The sequence below is a fragment of the Antedon bifida genome, chromosome 7 (assembly GCF_963402885.1).
Source record: "Antedon bifida chromosome 7, ecAntBifi1.1, whole genome shotgun sequence".
In the NCBI taxonomy this organism is placed as follows: domain Eukaryota; kingdom Metazoa; phylum Echinodermata; class Crinoidea; order Comatulida; family Antedonidae; genus Antedon; species Antedon bifida.
In genome coordinates, this window is record NC_136232.1 from 23,837,996 (window position 1) to 23,859,506 (window position 21,511).

General features: G+C 33.2%; 2 protein-coding genes across 10 annotated transcripts in view; one reads left to right on the forward strand and one right to left on the reverse strand.

Annotated features, from left to right (window-relative positions):
• LOC144848813 (thialysine N-epsilon-acetyltransferase-like) overlaps window positions 1-21,511 on the forward strand; it is a 94,599-nt gene that overhangs the window by 55,097 nt on the left and 17,991 nt on the right. The gene's annotated exons all lie outside the window — the stretch shown is intronic.
• LOC144848759 (phosphatidylinositol-binding clathrin assembly protein-like) overlaps window positions 1-21,511 on the reverse strand; it is a 39,651-nt gene that overhangs the window by 7,024 nt on the left and 11,116 nt on the right. For 2 of the 9 annotated variants that reach the window (XM_078705662.1, XM_078705660.1), the window contains 11 exons: window positions 15,236-15,312; window positions 14,020-14,137; window positions 13,419-13,683; window positions 12,473-12,625; window positions 11,192-11,308; window positions 10,503-10,712; window positions 8,816-8,908; window positions 5,827-5,895; window positions 4,619-4,781; window positions 3,179-3,294; window positions 439-470 (listed from right to left, as the gene is read on the reverse strand). In XM_078705662.1, coding sequence (XP_078561788.1) covers window positions 439-470; window positions 3,179-3,294; window positions 4,619-4,781; window positions 5,827-5,895; window positions 8,816-8,908; window positions 10,503-10,712; window positions 11,192-11,308; window positions 12,473-12,625; window positions 13,419-13,683; window positions 14,020-14,137; window positions 15,236-15,312 — 1,413 coding nt within the window. Of the gene's footprint in view, window positions 1-438; window positions 471-3,178; window positions 3,295-4,618; window positions 4,782-5,826; window positions 5,896-8,815; window positions 8,909-10,502; window positions 10,713-11,191; window positions 11,309-12,472; window positions 12,626-13,418; window positions 13,684-14,019; window positions 14,138-15,235; window positions 15,313-19,814; window positions 19,863-21,511 lie in introns of all 9 variants that reach the window. The other 7 variants (XM_078705659.1, XM_078705664.1, XM_078705663.1 and 4 more) reach the window with 7 other exon arrangements.

A 21,511-nucleotide genomic window follows, 5' to 3' on the forward strand; every position in this document is an offset into this window, starting at 1 on the left:
TGTTACCCTTTATGAGATAGGAGTTCAGTATGTTACCCTTTATGAGATAGGAGTTCAGTATGTTACCCATTATGAGATAGGAGTTCAGTATGTTACCCTTTATGAGATAGGAGTTCAGTATGTCACCCTTTATGAGATAGGAGTTCAGTATGTTATACTTTATGGGATAGAGTGCTATACCAAAGCCAGTATAGTGAATTAATTATAAACCAACTACAATACCCAACCAGTTGTCATGATTAAACTACAGTAAATACATTGATGATGATGTGATATTTTCTATTCTATCTGATTCCATTAATATGAATTCTTCACCGTGACGTTATCAAAACTAATAAATCTCGTACATCATGCATGCCGAAAAACACTATAATTTTTCAAAACCCGAAGATGAGTAAGAGGTCCGTATGAAGAGTGGGCATATGTGTGTCTACTTACCGGCTTGGGTGGCTGAGACTGGATTCCCTCCTTTAAGAATGTCAAAGGTAAATAAAACAGGTTTACATGTAAGTGGAACTCATGCAGAATTTGACAAAAAATAACTAACATATGTTTATACGTAGTGATAACAGATGTAAGGTATACTAAATTACAACATAAAGAAAAATAATAATATTGAAACATGCAGTTGTATAGAGTTTATAGTACTGTACATAGAAAATATAATTTGTTAGTGCTAAGTTTAATGTCATGGTTTATTTTATATTTCTATTTATGTGCCTGTGAGAATTTGAATTAAAATTAAAATAAATAAATAAAACTAAATGGTGCGAGTTTCTAGTATGTTGCTACAAATTAAGAAATAATATAATTATTTTTTTGTTTAGCAATCATGTATTTGAATACTGTATAGTTGCATCCAATAATGTTTTCAGCTTTCTGTGGTGGGGCCTTGTGGGATATACTAATAGCCAAATATGGAAATAAGTTTATCCAAATGGTATAGTGTGTTTATAGACAATTACAGTGATGATTATCCAAAAATGATAATATTATTATTTGTAAATAGCCAAATATGGTAATAATGTTGATAATTAAATCCTACTCAGAATTTCACTGAACAAAATACTTTTACAATATTTCAGATTTTTTGTAATGTAAAAATTATAATATTAACACATTGATTTTAAAACCATCAAATTTAACATGCTTATTGACACAAAATGGTACAAAGTACATTGGCTATGAACCATGCTGTTTACTACTGACAATATTGATAATGATTTTAAATGATTATGATGTCATAAATAATAGGAAGGATGATGACAATATAATGATAATATTAATAAGATGATGGAAATATATTGCAAGAATAATGACAATATTGGTGATAATATTAGATGATGATGATGTTATAATGAAATCATGACATTTTAGCTGTAAGGATGATATTAATGGCAAAACAATGTCAATGATGATGATATTTGATGATGATGATGATAAAGATGAAGAGAATGAAAATGGTGATGATGATGGTGACAATGATGACAATACTGATGACACTGTCATTATATTAATGAAAATGACATTAACGATATGATTACAATAATGCTAAGGATGTTGATGATGGGCCTACTGATGATGCGGTTATATAATAAAAGGACTCCCCTATCTTTATATTTTTCTAAATTATCTACAAACATTGTCACACACTAGATTAAAGAGTAAATTAGTTTTCAAACCATAATATTACTGTACCTCCTATGTTAAGCATTGAAAATAGGAAGAAAACAACATTTTGAAAAAACATATTAACAATTCAATAGTAAATGATGTATTGTCGACTGCGTATAATTTCAGCCAATCACCTTTCTTTGACTTGTTTCAATCAAATTTCTTACTTTTGTTTCAAAATTAACTGCCTTGTATATTTAGCCAATCAACCGTCTACAATGTTATCAACCAATCAACAGTCTATGTATGATTTTGTGTTTCAACCGGTTAATCAACTGTCTTAATAACTTTGTTACACAATTCGCTCTTCATACTTTTGTCAACCAATCAGCAGTCTATAAACTGTGACTATCAAACTATAACTTCATTCAATCAAATCAGCCAATCACTTGTCTGTAATTTTGTCAACCAATGAACTGTTTAGGATTTTGTCGGACAACCAACCAACCAATAACAATTCAATACAGTAGGTACAGATACAAAACATAAATCGTCAATCTTAGAACATTGACTTTCATAAATGCTGTAAAACGCTTAACAGTAGTACTAAAATATTCATTGTTGCTAGTTGTACGTTCTCTATCAAGTACTGAATCTGGCGTGCTAGATAATCGAACATGTTAATAATTAAAATCTATCTGTATAACCGAATATATGATTCTACAGTAGAATTCAATTACCTTTGAAAACAATCATAGTTGATAGATTTGTAAAACTGAGGTTCAATTCTAATATTTTAGTATATTATTATTTCTTTTATTAAATCTCACTCTTGCATAGATAAAGAAGATCAGAAAATTCTGACTTATGAGTGAAAATAGCAGATACATTTGTATACATTTAAAATAAAACTAATTTAAAACCAAATCATTATTTTTCAATAATTTTAAAAGATTATTGGTGTAATTTTATTTTGTACTCCTAGCATAAATGTAATTAAGGTTTTCTGTTTATTTTATTCTCTCTTAAGTTATTTTAAAATTAGTAATGTATTAAGTTTAACAGGGCCTTGTACAAGAAAAACTTGTGGTGATACAAGCATTTCCCTGTTAAAATAAAGTATTTATTATCGTTATAAAAACTACTGATTTAACACACCTCTTCTGTATCTGACTAAGTTTGGCCTGATATTAAGTTTAGTTTATTCAATTACTTAATTTCTGATTACTTTTTGTTAGATAAATATTTATACAAGTTTAAAAGTTACAAATTTCTGTAAATTTATACCATAAAATTACATAAAAATATATAAATTGGAGTTTACATTGAGGGTTCTGTTTCTTGACTCAGAACTTAAGTCCTGTCCACACTATCAAAATTGATGTGACAAAAAAATATATATATATGGACACGATGATGTCATATCACTACCATATTTGAGCACACTTTTTTTGTCAAAGTAGTTTTATAGTGTAGACAGAGCTTTAGAGGATGTTGACATTTTACTAGATTCTTAAAGTGAATCGGGTATTGAAATATGAAATGATCTTATATTTATATCTTACCATATATTGTTGTCCTTGTGGCCATGTCGTTGTTGACGTCGTCTGTTGTGGGGCCCAATTAGCGCCACCTGTCTTCATATTCTTGGAAGGGTTTTTGGTCCATTGGTGATCGGCTCTGAAAATTATCAGTAAACATTTATTGTCCCCCAAAAACATGAAAAATGAAGAATAAACTCAGACTTTGAATAGGTTATTTTGTAGTTTTAATAAGGTTAATCACTTCCATTGGGAAAAAGAACTGAAAAAATGTTTTCACTTGTAAAATAACAAAATAAATAGTTAAATTCAACCAAAAAATTCAGACAATTTGACTATTTTTTGCATTAAATTACATTTTTTTTCTGGTAAATAAATGTTGTTTCGATCCGACTATTATGTGACATTGAAATGGCATATTCTACATATTCTATTCTATACAAAAATGTTAAAAAATTATTTTTTTATGGGGGACAATATATCTCATGATATATATCAATAAATTAGAACATGATGTTTTATTGTTTTATATATTTATTTTTCTAAAATTTATTTTCCACATATTTTTTCTTATAGTTATACTAGATGTTTCATGAACAAAGATAGAAACGATCACAATGAACCATTAATGAATCATTAATTTTGTCAACCATGAGTCTATCTTTCAATGAAGTATAACTTTTTTGATCAACTAGCCAATAAACTCTCTTTTAAGTTTTGTCCTCTATTTGGCTCTTTACACCTTAGTCAACCAATCAATTGTCTATTTAAATTTTGTCAATCTTTCAATCAACTATCTTTTACTTGTTTCAATCTACCAGCGAATCAACTGTCTATTATTAAGCCAACCAATCAACTGTCTACAATTTTGTCCAGCAACCAAATAACCAATCATATTTAAATCCGTATGTACAAAAGTTAATCGTCAATCTCAGTTGTCAATTTCTTATCAACGTTGAGAAACGATTACCGCTAAAATATTCATTATTAGTAATTGTTTATGTTTTCCGTGAAATAAGTCGTGCGTCATAATGAAACTAACATTGGATAGTAAGAAAGAAATATAGCATAAGTCCTTGTAGACACATTACTTGGATAGGATGAGGAGGTGGTGTGGGAGAGGATGGGGAATACATACATACATACAATACATGTTTATTTTATTTTATTACTAATTTTACATTTTTTAAAATTCAAATTTGTTGTGCATTATTTGATTTTGTTTATCTTTATAAATTCTATTTATTTTAATTTAATTGTTTACAATCAGTGAGAATTGTTATATGTTTATGTCTTATCATATTGCATTTTTGTGAGGGTCCCTAATGATCAGCTTCGGCTGGATGGACCATCCTCGTAAAATATTGTTGAAATAAAACAAAAATAAGTGTAGAGTATACACATTTCTAAGAGGTGTAAATATCTGAATTTGAAATTAAGAGTCAAAGGTCATATATAATTACTTTTTCGGTGTTCCTCCTTTCATATTTAGATTAGTGGCTAGATGTGCCAATGTGCTATCAATATCCTTGCTTGTTCCATTTGAAACAAGATTTTCTGCGGGGGGTGTTGGTTCTATTCTCTTGTTCATCGGCTGCATAACCTCTCCGAGTAATTCAGCTCCGCCTGAAATTTATCAATTTGAAATCATTTTTTATTCTGTTAATTATTATATTAGTTTTCAGACAGCATTCTACTTATTAAAGCAAAGTGCTTGTAATAATAGTAATAATATTCATATATTACACTTTAAGCAAACAGGTTTATCTTGGAAACAATAACAACAAGAGAGGGCAGCACATACATAGTACATTAGATTGAGACAAGGAGGATTAAAGATAATCATATACTATTATCTCTAATACACAACGTAAATTGATTTTGCATGCCTGGGAAATTAAACACGCGACAAGATCTTGAAATGGTTAGAAGGTTTTGACAATTATACTGCCCTCACACAGGCTTACCTTGGGTAAATCAAACAAGAGAGGGCAGCAAATAATGCAGTACATTAGATGTAAATAATCTCTATATTTAATGTAAATTGATTTTGCATGCCTGGCAAATTAATAACACATGAACACTTAACATTGGTAATAGAACATTCTGAACACAATCAACACTACATGAACTAAAAATGTTATTAAAAATTGTTAAAATTCATCAAAATATAAGATAACATGGCAAAAATTGAAATGTGTATTGGATTCAATGTAAGAAATGATATAATTGCGTAAATACTTTATTTGTCACTCTCATAAAATAACATAAACAATAAAATGTGACAAAAAAGACCAAAATAAGTAAGCTTTCGCTACTCGCGTTTTGGCCTTTAAAGTAAAATGCATTTATTTGGCAATACAGTAACATCATTAGTTAAAGTTTTAATTTTTTGTTTAGAATGACCCGTTCTTTGAATTGCTTAAAAACAAAAATCTCATTTTAAAGTTGAACTTGAATTAAAAAAATAAAATGTTAGTGAATGAAAAATTTGTATTAATAATATGAACTCTTATCAAACAAAAGGGCAGGGCTTTCGATCTGTTTCTAGAATTTCTGAATGACCTTTTCCTATATCCGTTCTTCAAGTTAGTATCCTAATTCTAGACTGTACCACTACTTCTAGATTGCACCCTTTCTTTGGGTATTATTACCCATTGCATGAACCTACCTGACGTTTTGGTAGATGCCGTACCAAAGGCTTGATCAAAGTTAGCCCCTACTTGAGTTTGCATGACCCCTAACAATGAATGGCAAAATGAAGGAAAAAATGCACAGTGATACAAAACAATAACAAGCATACGGCACTTACTTGGGGTCAAAGGTCATCTGAAAAATGTTGGACAATCATGCTGGTTTGTGGGTTAATTTCTTATCAATTATAATGAAATGATTACTGCAGTAATTTTGTGCGTTTACTTCAGTAATTATTTCATTACAACTAATTGTAAGTTGACGTTTAGAAATGTTTTCTCTTGGAATTGTTATGTACATAAAAATATTATGTTAATATATACAGGTTATTGACAAGAGGGTTTGGTTCTACAGGTTCCTAAGCATTCTATATTATAACAAAAATAGTAGAAACACAAGATGCCAGGGGTGATTCCAGGGGGATACCAGGGTGCCGTGCACACTGTCGTCATCCCAGGGGAAATTCCAAGGTACCAGGGGGATCATGCACACTGTCATCCCAGGGGAAATTCCAAGATACCAGGGTGTCACGCATACTGTCATCCAAGGGGAAATTCCAAGGTACCAGGGGTCACGCATACTGTCATCCCAGGGGAAATTCCAAGGTACCAGGGTGTCACGCACACTGTCATCCAAGGGGAAATTCCAAGGTACCAGGGGTCACGCATACTGTCATCCCAGGGGAAATTCCAAGGTACCAGGGTGTCACGCACACGGTCATCCAAGGGGAAATTCCAAGGTACCAGGGGTCACGCATACTGTCATCCCAGGGGAAATTCCAAGGTACCAGGGTGTCACGCACACTGTCATCCCAGGGGAAATTCCAAGGTACCAGGGTGTCACGCACACTGTCATCCCAGGGGAAATTCCAAGGTACCAGGGTGTCACGCACACTGTCATTCCAGGGGAAATTCCAAGGTACCAGGGTATCACGAACACGGTCACCCCAGGAGAAATTCCAAGGTACCAGGGATCACACACACTGTCATTCCAGGGGAAATTCCAGGGTACCAAGGTGTCACGCACACTGTCATTCCTGGGGAAATTCCAAGGTACCAGGGGGTCACGCACACTGTCATTCCAGGAGAAATTCCAAGGTACCAAGGGAGTCACGCACACTGTCATTCCAGGGGAAATTCCAAGGTACCAGGGTGTCACGCACACTGTCATCCCAGGGGAAATTCCAAGGTACCAGGGTGTCACGCACTGTCATCCTAGGGGAAATTCCAAGGTACCAGGGTGTCACGCACACTTTCATCCCAGGGGAAATTCCAAGGTACCAGGGGTCACGCACACTGTCATCCCAGGGGAAATTCCAAGGTACCAGGGTGTCACGCACACTGTCATCCCAGGGGAAATTCCAAGGTACCAGGGGGGTCACGCACACTGTCATCCCAGGGGAAATTCCAAGGTACCAGGGGGGTCACGCACACTGTCATCCCAGGGGAAATTCCAAGGTACCAGGGGTCACACACACTGTCATCCCAGGGGAAATTCCAAAGTACCAAGGTGTCACGCACACTGTCATCCCAGGGGAAATTCCAAGGTACCAGGGGGGTCACGCACACTGTCATTCCAGGGGAAATTCCAAGGTACCAGGGTGTCACACACACTGTCATCCCAGGGGAAATTCCAAGGTACCAGGGGGTCACGCACACTGTCATCCCAGGGGAAATTCCAAGGTACCAGGGTGTCACGCACACTGTCATTCCAGGGGAAATTCCAAGGTACCAGGGTGTCACACACACTGTCATCCCAGGGGAAATTCCAAGGTACCAGGGTGTCACGCACACTGTCATTCCAGGGGAAATTCCAAGGTACCAGGGGTCACACACACTGTCATCCCAGGGGAAATTCCAAGGTACCAGGGTGTCACGCACACTGTCATCCCAGGGGAAATTCCAAGGTACCAGGGTGTCACACACACTGTCATCCCAGGGGAAATTCCAAGGTACCAGGGGGGTCACGCACACTGTCATTCCAGGGGAAATTCCAAGGTACCAGGGGTCACACACACTGTCATCCCAGGGGAAATTCCAAGGTACCAGGGTGTCACGCACACTGTCATCCCAGGGGAAATTCCAAGGTACCAGGGGGGTCACGCACACTGTCATTCCAGGGGAAATTCCAAGGTACCAGGGTGTCACACACACTGTCATCCCAGGGGAAATTCCAAGGTACCAGAATATAAATCCAGGGGATAACAATACCTGCCAAAATATATATAAACGCATTCCCGTTCCTTCCCATCAGGCAAATGCGTATTATGGTCGATTCATGTATTTTGTGTTTCTTCAATTATTTGTTACAAACTATTACGAAATTCTAAACTAAGCAATGATTTGATAACTCAAATACCTACCTGTATTATTGTTATTAAATTTGATATGAAATATTTGAGTTTAAATACAAACTTAAGCCTGTTTTACTTAAAATCAATAAGTTCATTAGCACATGGCATTGGCAGGACTAAATTTGCCGTTAATTTGTCAACATCAATTTAAATTGTAATTTTTAAAATCCTGATGTTGGTGATAGACGAAATATGTTGTATCTTTAACATTTTGAAGTTTGTTCGTTACACAAATTTTGACTTATGCGCGCATTTATACGGAATTGTATAATGATCAGCCATTGCTAGATGGATCACCCTCATTAAATATATTAAACATCTCTGGGGATGAGATGAATGGTGTGGGATGAGAAAAATAAGACCATTTTGTGGATTAAAAAAACTCAATTTCCCCCTTGACAAATCATGATACTGTTTTGCAAACTTTGTCTATAAATTCAATCAATTGGAAAACTTTAGCAGCAGCATACTGAATTTAAGGAAACCAGGCTTTATAAAACATTATTAGTAATGATTAGTAACAAATTGTTATGTTAGTTTAAATACACAAAGTGATAAATTGTTAAAAAAGCTAGACTTATAATAGTTATTTGCAGTGTGCAACCTTTATTACCTGTTTGAATTGGCCTAGCACTATAAGCTGTTAAGCCTGGATCGATGAGGCTATTGGTTGAAGGTGAAGGAGAGTTAGTTGGTGGCAGCATGCCTGAAAATTATAATGACAAAGTAATATTTCTTCTTATTAAATATTGTATAGCAGCCTGTGTAAAATTAGCACATTTGTTAATTAGCATTAAGCTGTGCCTACACTATCAAACTATGTGACAAAAAATATGATGTGCCTATATATGGACATGATGATGTCATATCACTACCATATTTGAGCATATCACTACCATATTTGGGCACATCACACTTTTTTTGTCAAACCAGTTTGATAATATAGACAGAGCTTTAGAGGCATTAAATCATTATTTAAATATATAATAGTAATCTAATAAATAAAATATAATAATGTATATTTTCATGATTATACAGTGTGTACGGGATAAAAAACATACAGTATTTAATTACAAAAAATAATATAATTAAAAATTCGATGAAAATTAGATCTATTTATACAAACACATATTTACATAAATAACTGAAATTGTAGAGAAAATATGGTAAATAAATACAACAGTCTTATCATGCGTTTGAACAGTTGATGGACAATTACCACCATGCTACATATTCATATCTAAATTTTTTTTAAATAGAGTCTGTGTTTTTTTAGATCCCTTGCATGATTGTGTTTCTAATAGACAATATGGACTGGATGGGTCACCCTTATTAAATAAGGTTTAAAAAAAACAACAACAAAAACACATGATCTGTGTGTCCCAGGCAGGTAGAGAATTGTAGGGGTGGGGTGTCAACAAGTTAAAGCTAGGTTTGAAAAAATTAAGTGCGTTCAGATATGCAGTAGGTATTGATGAAATTAGGCTTTTTCAGCTATCCAGCTTGGGTGGTTGACGAGTTAAAATTGGGCCTAGCAGAACTCAATAATTTCCATTGGCGTTCTCCATAAAGTTGTGCATAGAAATAAAAAAATATTTGCATGACATTTTGTGTACAGAATATTGAAGATAAGGAACACATCTCAAAAAATGCTTCCAAAAAAATATATTTAAATTTTATTTAAGCTACAACCTCTGTGCCATTTTTAATTAATATATTCTCTTTCAATCATTTTGTTGATGATTTTGACTGCTGTCCGACTCATTTTATAACTACAGTACATCCACTTGAAATAAAATACAGTGGAGAAAATTCAAAACAATGAGAAAAAAATAAATGATATATCAAGAATTTAGACATTTGAAAAAAAAAACCATGGAAAATGGTAGTGGTTAATAATTTCCGGACACAGTACATTCTAAATGCAAACATCATCCAAACACAAGAGGGAGAAGTCATGACAAACATCCAAACACAAGAGGGAGGATTCATAACAAACATCCAAACACAAGAGGGAGTAGTCATGACAAACATCCAAACACAAGAGGGAGGAGTCATGACAAGCATCCAAACACAAGAGGGAGTAGTCATGACAAACATCCAAACACATGAGGGAGGAGTTATGACAAGCATCCAAACACAAGAGGGAGTAGTCATGACAAGCATCCAAACACAAGAGGGAGTAGTCATGACAAACATCCAAACACAAGAGGGAGGAGTCATAACAAACATCCAAACACAAGAGGGAGGAGCCACAACAACAGGAGGAATGGGTCATGACAGATATGTCAAAAAAGTACCAGATCTTGTTTGGCGAGTAGGTGTTCCGCTAGGGGACACAGAGGGTGAACTGAAGAAAGCTTCCAGATCAGCGACGGCATTACCGCCAGATTCTAAGCCACCCTCCGGTTCTAGGATGCTTGGAGTCCAACTGTGGCGTTCATAGCCACGTGACGGCGATCCTATGCTGGGTTTTGCTGTGTTCGTAAACGGGTTGGTTGGTGCCAAGCCTAGAGAATAGAAGCCTCATATCTAACAGGGCTATTTAGCTTCATCTTTTAACAATTAAATTATTTTTAGTTATAAAAATAATCATACATATTTACATTATGAGATTACTAATGAAAAAATGCAAGTTATTTTTCAGGTGGGACACGAACCTAATATCTCAAATAACAGGTGTGGAATCATACCATCAGACCATTAAAGATCTAGGTCAAGATTAGTACCTATATACCGTGAAATTTGGTAAACATAATTATATATATATATATGTGACCTTATATAGCAAAACACTATATGTTGACAATGTAGGAAACAAAATAAATGCATTTCTTATAATTTTGATCACAACATTAACAAATGGAAATTTATTTCAATGAAGTAAAAAAAAAAATCTGTGCTTTAAATACGTTTAATGTGCAAAACATTGAAAGATTGAAAATACAAAAGAAAGAGCAACTTAATATTAAAAACAGGTATGCTATACTTTGTGTATTATCACCACCAAGAAAGCTATCAACGATGCTGGCAGGAGCAGATGCGCTATTTCCCACGTTGTCATCGAATGGCGAACGAGGGCGTGGTACTTTCAAAGCACGACCGACTATCCACAGAATCAAAACAAGCGAAGCATGTAAAGACAAAGAAGTGTAAAGCAAACCAAGTGTCCGAATAAACAGAACGAGAAAAAGAAAGAAAACATTACTAATAACAATGTATAGCTATGAAAAACTTTTGCAGTATTTTTTAAAATGAAATAGTATTCATACATTGCAGTAACAATAAAATAACAAAAATAAAATATACAGTAATAGTAAAACACAATAATGAGGAGTTATATAATCAGTAGCCAATCACAATTGATTTACTAATTATCAACTCCTTTCATCCAGTTAGCAATATTTTTGACAACTGACAATATTTGGTTCAATCTAGTTTAGGTTGGTTTAACTGGTTCAATCTAGTTTAGGTTGGCTTAAGCTGGTTCAATCTAGTTTAGGTTGGCTTGAAATGGTTCAATCTAGTTTAGGTTGGCTTAAGCTGGTTCAATCTAGTTTAGGTTGGCTCAAGCTGGTTCAATCTAGTTTAGGTTGGCTTAAGCTGGTTCAATCTAGTTTAGGTTGGCTTAAGCTGGTTCAATCTAGTTTAGGTTGGTTCAAGCTGGTTCAATCTAGTATTTTATCCACCAAAAAAAACAAGGACATTCTGCACACAAACTATAGTTTTGTTTTATACGCACACAGGCATTTAGGCACAAAAAACCATTCATTAAACCTTTGATGCGTGAAAGTACCGGAAATTGGAACTATACTCATTAGGTTAGTTTTCGTTACTCACAGAATTAAGTTTGATAAAATTCTTCAGGAATATATAGAAACTTTTTTAAAATCTGTTAATATATCCTGTTAATATATGAATATTTATGGTTGATGAGTATTGGAAATGGATTTATTAACGTACAGTTTAGTGTGATGCGCTTGGCACAAGCCCGTCTAATTTTCTGTAATAATATTATTAGAGCAAAGTAAATGATTAAAGCCTGTCTACATTATCAAACTTTATGTAACAAAAAAATGAGCCCATATATGAACATGATGATGTCATATCACTACTAAATTTGGGCATAAACCTACCATATTCGGGCACATTTTTGTCAAACAAGTTTAATAGTTTAGTAGACAGAGCTTAAGAATAAATGCGAGTGTATGTAAAGCGAAGCATTATCATGCAAGTGTCATGTGATTGGTGCTGATTCGATTGGTCTTACCGTTCGGTGAGCTCCAAGGCGAGCCGCTCGGCATGCCAGGGTGCATCATTTGTGACTGCGCCTGCAATGTAGCCTGGACGACAGCCATTGGATTCGGTGTTAAGCCCATGAGATCTTCTGATGGTTTACTCGTTGGCTGTGGTTGTGATGAATCTAAAACATGAATGGCTGATTTTATGGATGATTTTCATGATGTATGTAAAGCATTTGAAAGAGCACATGAGATTTGACTTAATAATGAAGATTGGCAAGTAATATAAAACTGTAGCACTAAAGATTGAGATTATTTTGGTACTGGACCTGTGCCAGGATTTGAACCCAAGATTCTGGTAAGCAAGCATGTTCACCACTAAAGCATGTCACTATGAGAATGGTTGGAGCATGAAATTGAAATGTAACCATATTTTATTTCTTTCCCTCTCTTTTAGTTTTGGAAAAGATTATGGGAAAAAAATTGTCAATTGTCAATAACAAAAGAAAGGGATTTTTTGTCCAAAAGTCAAAATCACATTGTATTTTCCTAGAATAGAATAACACTGCTGGTACTGAATAAACATGGTACTCGTCCATCTTGTTGTCTTTGTTTAATCATGGATAATTGAAGGCAAGAAACAACCATTTCCCAGCCAACCATCTCATTTTAGAAAATAGCGCTGATTACCGATTTTATAAGTTCATATATTATCCAGTGGCAGATCCAGGATTATGAAATAGGGGAAAAGGGAGACCCCAGGGCCTAAAAATGGCAAATTTTAGGTGCTGAACTGAAATTAGTATCCTATCTTTTGCATTACAATTAGCAAAATTTAGAGGGCCCCCTCCCCCACCTTAGATCAGCCTATGCTTATTCACTGAGGACGAATTGCCTTCTAAACTTTCTGCCATTTTTATTTACACACATTCACTTTTCTGGACCCGAAAATGTTAATATATTTCAAAGACTTACTCGTTGTGGCAACACTAAATAAATCTTGACTAGGAGGTGCGGTAACTGGAGCGGTCACAGCCTGTGGTGGCGCTGATGTATTTGTAAACGGAGAGGTCACAGCCTGTGGTGCTGATGTGTTTGTAAACGGAGAGGTCACAGCCTGTGGTGCTGATGTGTTTGTAAACGGAGAGGTCACAGCCTGTGGTGGCGCTGTGTTTGTAAACGGATTGTTACTTGTTGGTGCTGCACTCAACTCAGATACTGGAGGAGATGTATGGGTTTGCTGTGGATAATAGTTAATATTATGTTAATTAATATATCATAATAATAATTATATGATTTTTGTTTTCATTTTTTGTTCATATAGACCATTCCATCATTTAACTCTGATTATACTCTCCATTTCACGAATACAAACATCCATATGTTAATAATAAATAATAATAATTTATATAGCGCACATATCCACTAAAAGTGCTCAAGGCGCTAAAGATTTAAAGATTGTCCCCTGAAAAACATTTTTGAAAAATAACTTGGTAAATTAACACCCATGACCATAACTTGGAATTTTAAGTCCAGGATGGGGCTTATGACCACATCTATTTTGTGATGTTCTTACCATCTTCATGGATGCAAGTCTTAATTTTTCTTCTTCTAACGCTTGCTTCTTTTCTTCAGGGTCAATGTTTGCTAGATTTGATGTGAATGCACTCACTGCTGTAGCAATAGTGGCTGGCCTACAAGAAAACAAAAATATAGACGGATTCATTGCGATGGAGCTTTAAGCTACATTATCAAACTAGTTTGACAAAAAAAGTGTGACGTGACCAAATATGGTAGTGATATGCCCAAATCTGGTAGTGATATTACATCATCATGTCCATATATGGGCACATCACATTTTTCTGCCATATAAAGTTTGATAGTGTAGACAGATCATTAGAACAAAACAAGGGCAACTATTCAAATAGGGTACTACACAGGTCCCAACTTGGAACAATAAAATATTGGGATACTTAATACCAAACGCTAAGCCATAATTGATGTCATCATCAAAAACCTTTAGTTAACCTCGTAGTGGAGCCTAAACGGTAAACTTATGAACTATTGGGATGAGAGACAGGAGAAAACTCTGTTTGACGGTTATTGTGAGACTGGGAGGTCTGTTTTGCATTCTGACAAAGGTGCCATTTTATCTTAGGATGAGTTATTCTAACAGGTGCTTTACGCTTTATTCACACTATATTCAAATAGGGTCTACATCCCCCACCCCGCTCTTCCAAAAATACAAATCCTGTAACATTGACAGGATCTTAGATGATCAAGAACACGGAGGTACTCATATTCTTTCCCTGTTTAAGTGCAGAGCCAGATTTGTACACTGTATCCAAACCTAATGTTTAGTCCTTATTCAATTTTAATTTATAAAGCTCTGTCTACACTATCAAACTTTATTGTGACAAAAACATGTGATGTGCCCATATAAGGACATGATGGTGTCATATCACCACCATATTTGAGAATATCACCACCATATTTGGGCACATCACACTTTTTTTGTCAAACTAGTTTGATAGTGTAGACAGGGCTTAAGACAATTAACAGCCTCAAAACTGTGCCTATGCCATAATCGGCTTGGCCTCCAGCATACAACCTTATTTACTGTATGTTTGCTATTCGCATCATGTGGATGCTAATGATGACATACCAATTTATATCGTTTTACAAAGCTTACTGTTCATTTAAATTAATACTGTCAAAACAAATACTGAAAACTAATGGTTGATTTATATCATTAATTACAGAGTATGCTTAGAATAGAGAACATTACTTACTTTACCCATTGCGTTTTTTTACTAGACTCCATAGACTGAACATGTTGTTTTAACGCATCGAGAAGACTGCTTGGAGCCTAAGAATACAAAATATGAAAATCAATATTTTAATTACACACAGATTTTTACGCGCGATATAAAAAGCTTTTTACGAATATAATTATAAAATCTGCATAATCATGTGTTTAGAATATTTTTCATTTAAATGCAATTGAAGCATTTTTGTTGATTTTCTTTTAAAACATATCGTAATGAACGCTTTACTCTTGTATGAAGTATAACAATTTTATAAATACACACAGATTTTTCTAGCATTCCGAGTAAAAATGAATTCACGTCAAACAATCCAAAAAGCTTAATAAATTATAATAGTGTACAAGTTTTGCTTTTTTTATAATAGGATGATTATTGTACTGTAATTAACTACTACTATTATTATTGGTTATCCGCACTTGGCGGATAACCCCTTGTTATTGTCAGGATCTTTTTTTTTTTTTTTTTTTTTCTTTTTTTTTTTTTTTTTCTATATTCTTCTTTCTTTCCACGAATTTTGTTGCACGCATATCTCTAATTCTGGCCAACATTAGATTGTATAACTTTGTCATAAGATTGACCTGTAGCTGTAAATGTGCAAGAAACTTTGTTTTATGAATTTCGAGTCGCGCAGCGCAAGTTACGCGCGATTTTATGAATTTCAATGATTGATCATAGATTAAAAACCAAAAGTCATTTTGTATTGAAACTTTGTGAAAATTTAAGTCATACCATGCGCAAACTTTCTATGGATTAAAAATGGCATGTTTCACAGAAAGTTACGCGCGCACGCGCGTTTAAAATTTCAAAATGCGAAAAATCAATTTCTAATCAACTTTCTACGCGTTTCATGTCATTTTGAGCATTTCAAAAATTCAGACGCGTGCGCAATTTTTTACGCGCGCGTGCGCACGTAGCGCAACATCTTTTTTTTTTGCTTGATTTTTGTTTTTTCAACCTTTTCTAGTAATTTTACCAACTTTCAAACAATTTTGACTTAAAATCACGTCATACGAGCACGTTAAATTGAACAATTTTTCGCGCGTTTTTGATGAAAAAGTTCAAAAATTTGTCAAATTATGCCTTTTTTTAAAATGTCATAGATTTCAAACTACGTGGTGACATTTTTTTAAATTACAGATTCTGGAAGTTGATGAGTTGTAGATATCAAATCATGAATCAATATGGCTAACCGGACATTGTGACGTCATCGTATGGCCACTTGAATATAAAATATATGATTTTTGTATCTTTCGTCATAGCTTATCACATTTAATAGAGCGCATCTCCACTTATCCGTATTCCATTTCCCCATTTTTTTTTATATTGTCTAGGTCAATCAATTACCATTCGCATGATTCACCATTTTTTAAATTGTGATGACGTCATCATGTTCAAAAGCGTAAATAACTTTGATCACTTATTTTTACCTATACGGCACAGTATGTAGTATGTATACAGTATGTATACTGTATATACTTAGACGTGACACAAAATAGAGAGCACACTGAAATTGTTTTAATGGCATAATCGTTTTTCTGTTTGCAATATTCTAACGTATGACGTGGCCTTTGCGCTGCGGATAACCTAACTCGTCCGTAGTGACGAGTTCAAATCTAGTTTCTTTTTTTTTTTTTTTTTCTATATTCTTCTTTCTTTCCCAGAATTTTGTTGGCAGCATATCTCTAATTCTTGCTAACATAAGATTATATAACTTTGTCAGAAGATTGACCTCTAACTGTAGATGTGCAAGACACTTTGTTTTATGATTTTAGAGTTGCGCAACGTGACTTACGCGCGATTTTATGAATTTCAATGATTGATCATAGATTAAAAACCAAAAGTCATTTTGTATTGACACTAGGTGAAAATTTAAGTCATGTCAAGGGCAAACTTTCTATGGATTAAAAATGGCATGTTTTATAGAAAGTTACGTGCGCACGCGCGTTTAAAATTTCAAAATGCGAAAAATCAATTTCTAATCAACTTTCTACGCGTTTCATGTCATTTTAAGCATGTCAAAAATTCCCATGTGCGCGCAAAAAAATACGCGCGCGGTGCGCACGTAGCGTTAAAAACAGATTTTTTTGCGTGATTTTAGTTTTTTCAGCCTTTTCTAGTAATTTTACCAACTTTTAAACAATTCCGACATAATTTAACGTCATACGAGCACGTCGAATTGGACAATTTGCGCGCGTTTTTGATGAAAATATTCAAAAATTCGTCAAAATTATGCCTTTTTTTAAACAGTCATAGATTTTAAACTACTTGGTGAACTTTTTTTAAAATTACATATTCTGGAAGTAGATGAGTTGTAAATATCGAATCATGAATCAATATGGCTAAACGGACATTATGACGTCATCGTATGGCCACTCGAATATAAAATATAGGATTTTTGTATCTTTCGTCATAGCTCATCACATTAAATAGAGCGCATCTCCACTTATCCATATTCCATTTCCCTCCATTTTTTTATATTGTCTAGGTCAATCAATTATTTTTCGCATGATTTACAATTTTTAAAATTGTTATGACGTCATCATGTGCAAAAGCGTCAAAAACTTTGGTCACTTATTTTCACCTATACTGCACTGTATGTAGTACGTATACAGTATATAGTGTACTGTATATACTTAGACGTGACACAAAATAGAGAGCGCACTAACATTTTTCCAATGGCATGATCGTTTTTCTGCGCGTAATATTCTAACGTATGACATGCACGTGGCGTTTGCGCTGCGGATAACCTAACTCGTCCGTAGTGACGAGTTCAAATCTAGTTATTATTTATATTATTGTTATTACAATAATCATCTTGTTGACGCAGTACCCGCTGCTTTCGTGGGGCTTGAATCCAACCATAGCTCGGTCTAGAGGTACAGTTAAAACGCTAGTGATTTCAAAGTCGTGGATTCAGTCCTGCCCGAGAATTGCATTTTTTCGCAAGTGTTCTCAATGAACAGCTAAAAGGTAGACTATAGCCTCTAGTTATTGTCTTTTTATGATTTTTCCACCAGTCAAGGTTTCAATTTTAGCTTGTTAAGAATTTAAGTATGAAACGCCATGTGTGCCAAACGGTAGTAAAGGATTGATTTCTTTTAACAAATAAACTTATAATATATTATGTGAAGTTATGGTTGGTTTATCATCAATTATCAATCTATTATATAGCAATTAGTAATATTACTTTGCTAAAGTATAGAACTATATACATGCAAAATAATATAAATATTAACTAAAAGAACTTAACTAATATTTTAAATTATAGTAAGAATGTTAAAAAATGTCATCATGTAAATATTGTTAGAAAAGTGATTGGTTAATATGTTGGTGAATAAGTGACAACACTGAAATGTCATTGGCAGATATTGGACTTGCTAATTAGTGACAAACAACCATCTGACGAGTCCACCTGACGAGCCCTTGTAATTTTATAAAGACTTAATTGATTTCTAAAAACAAATTAATAAAAAATACAAAATATTAAAAACACAGATTAATCTGGTTTAAATTCACCCTTATTTTATGTTTTTTCCACACCCACCTAAAAAAAAAACCAACAAAAAAACCCAATCCTGAATCTTTACTATGAATATTCCTTAAGCTCTGCCTACACTATCAAACTTGAGGTGACAACAGAATGATGATCATGTCGTATCACTATCATATCTGGGTACATCACATAGTGTAGACAGAGCTTTAAACTAATCTTCAGACAATTTACACTCACAAAAATGAAAAATGCACATATAAAATTAAAGAAATATTATTAACAAATTCAAAAATATCCCAATAAACACACAATCACATTTTGATAAAATCTCAATCTTGTGCATGCAAACTCAATCTATTCTAAATTATAATTCAGAAATTCTTTAAAAACAAGTTAATGCCTATTGATTAAAGATGATGTTTTGTGGTGATGACCGATTTAAACAAACCAATGGAACTATTATAAACATGATGAATGCCATGGCAACAATGACGACGACAATGAAAAAAATACACAGCCCAAGTATTTTTCATTTGAAATGACCGTCATTTTTCAGCTATTGTCCACCTCAAATGTCCACTTGACCAAATCATATTTTAATATTTAAGAGGGTAAGGACAAAAGGTTAAAGGTTAAAAATCGTAAAAACACAAAGTTAAAACATAATTATAATTACCGAATTATATAAAAGGGTTAGTTAAAAATAGTTTATGAAATCGTTTTAAAAGTTATGTTAATTGGTATATTAGTAGTATTTTACCATGGTAAGCAGTTATAATAGGTTATATAATATGAAGATTTGAATTATAGTTTTGTTTTGGTTGTACCAGATAGAGAAGCAATCTAAAAGCCAAAGATATTTAAATTAATTTAACTAAAACAACGCAAAGAAACTGCATGTAATAAAAAAACGGAAAGATGATATAACGCAACAAAAAAAAACTTTATTAAACTAATAATTTGTGCCGTAAATATTGAGTATATTGCATGTAACTATTAACATAAATTATCTATGGTGCATTTACAGTTGTATGAGATATTATTCTCTACCTGTAGAAGATCGGTCAGCCATTGCAAACCACTTTCTAAGCTGAGAGCCTATTGGAAAAAGGTCAAATTTTATCAATGGAATACGTCACAGGGGAAGAAGCTAATTAAATAGACCTGATTTGTTGATTACATTGCATCAATTAGTATGCATGAATGATTTTTGAAGTTAACCTGATTCTCCGAAAGAAATATTACTATTAATTGTAGTGTACTGTACGTCAATCTAAATTTGTTGATGTATGCTAAAATGATAAATCAAAACTGCTGGTTGTATTGATTGGAATTGATAATAGGATTGATCATGATGATAATTATAATGATGATAATCAATATGAAGATGATAATAATCAATATAACTGATAATAACATGATGATCATCAATATGTTAATAACCAATATGATTATTTAATGAAGACAATAATCAATGATGATTTAATATTTAAAATATGATAATAACGATATGATGATAATGATTCAAGATGATGATCAATATGATGATGATGATCAATATGATGATGATGATGATCAATATGATGATGATCAATATGATGATTGTAATCAATATGATGATGATGATGAATATGATGATGATGAATATGATGATGATGAATATGATGATGATGATGAATATGATGATGATGAATATGACGAAGATGAATATGATGATGATGAATATGATGATGATAAATATGATGATCAATATGATGATTGTAATCAATATGATGATTGTAATCAATATGATGATGATGATGAATATGATGATGATGAATATGATGATGATGAATATGACGAAGATGAATATGATGATGATGATGAATATGATGATGAATATGATGAATATGATGATACTAACAATATGATGGTAATCAATATGATGATGATCAATATGATTATAATCAATATGATGATTGTAATCAATATAATGATAATCAAGATGATAATGATAATCACTATGATGATGATTGTAAGCAATATGATGATTTGTATTACAAATCATCATATTGCTTACAATCATCATATGATGATTTGTAATCAATATGATGATCAATATGATGATGATCAATACGATTATAATCAATATGATGATGATGATTGTAATAAATATGACAATAAAGATGATAATGGTAATCATGCCATGATGATCCTGAAGAATAAATGCTACAGCAATAATTATCTCTCTCAAAAATTGTAAATACTGATAGTAATTACTATTAAAACAATGTAACAAATTTAAATAACTTAAGATTATAATTTATCTTTGAAGAGAGACGGAGGAAAAAATTCCTTTTACACATTTTAAATTTCTTACAAAATTGTACTCTCTCATAGAAAAGAATATTTTACCTACGGATAAAAAAATGAGAATTTATACAAGAAAAAAAAATTAATTTGATGCCTTTCTACCTGGTACAACCATACAAAAACTTTGAAAAGTTTTGTTCAAAAACAAGGGCATTCCTGTTGCAAACTACCGACAACAAAATATAAAAATCATCAAAACCCCAGGGCACTAATCAGTATGGAATAATTACAAAAAGTACTTAAATTGACCATATGGGTGACCAAATAAGGGCATGACCATCAATAACAATTATATGCAATAATGTGAATGATATTTGGAAATATAAGATTGAAAAATAAACAGATTAAAACAGATTTTAATTTCTGTGCTAAATAAACGTTTTTGCTAATAATAA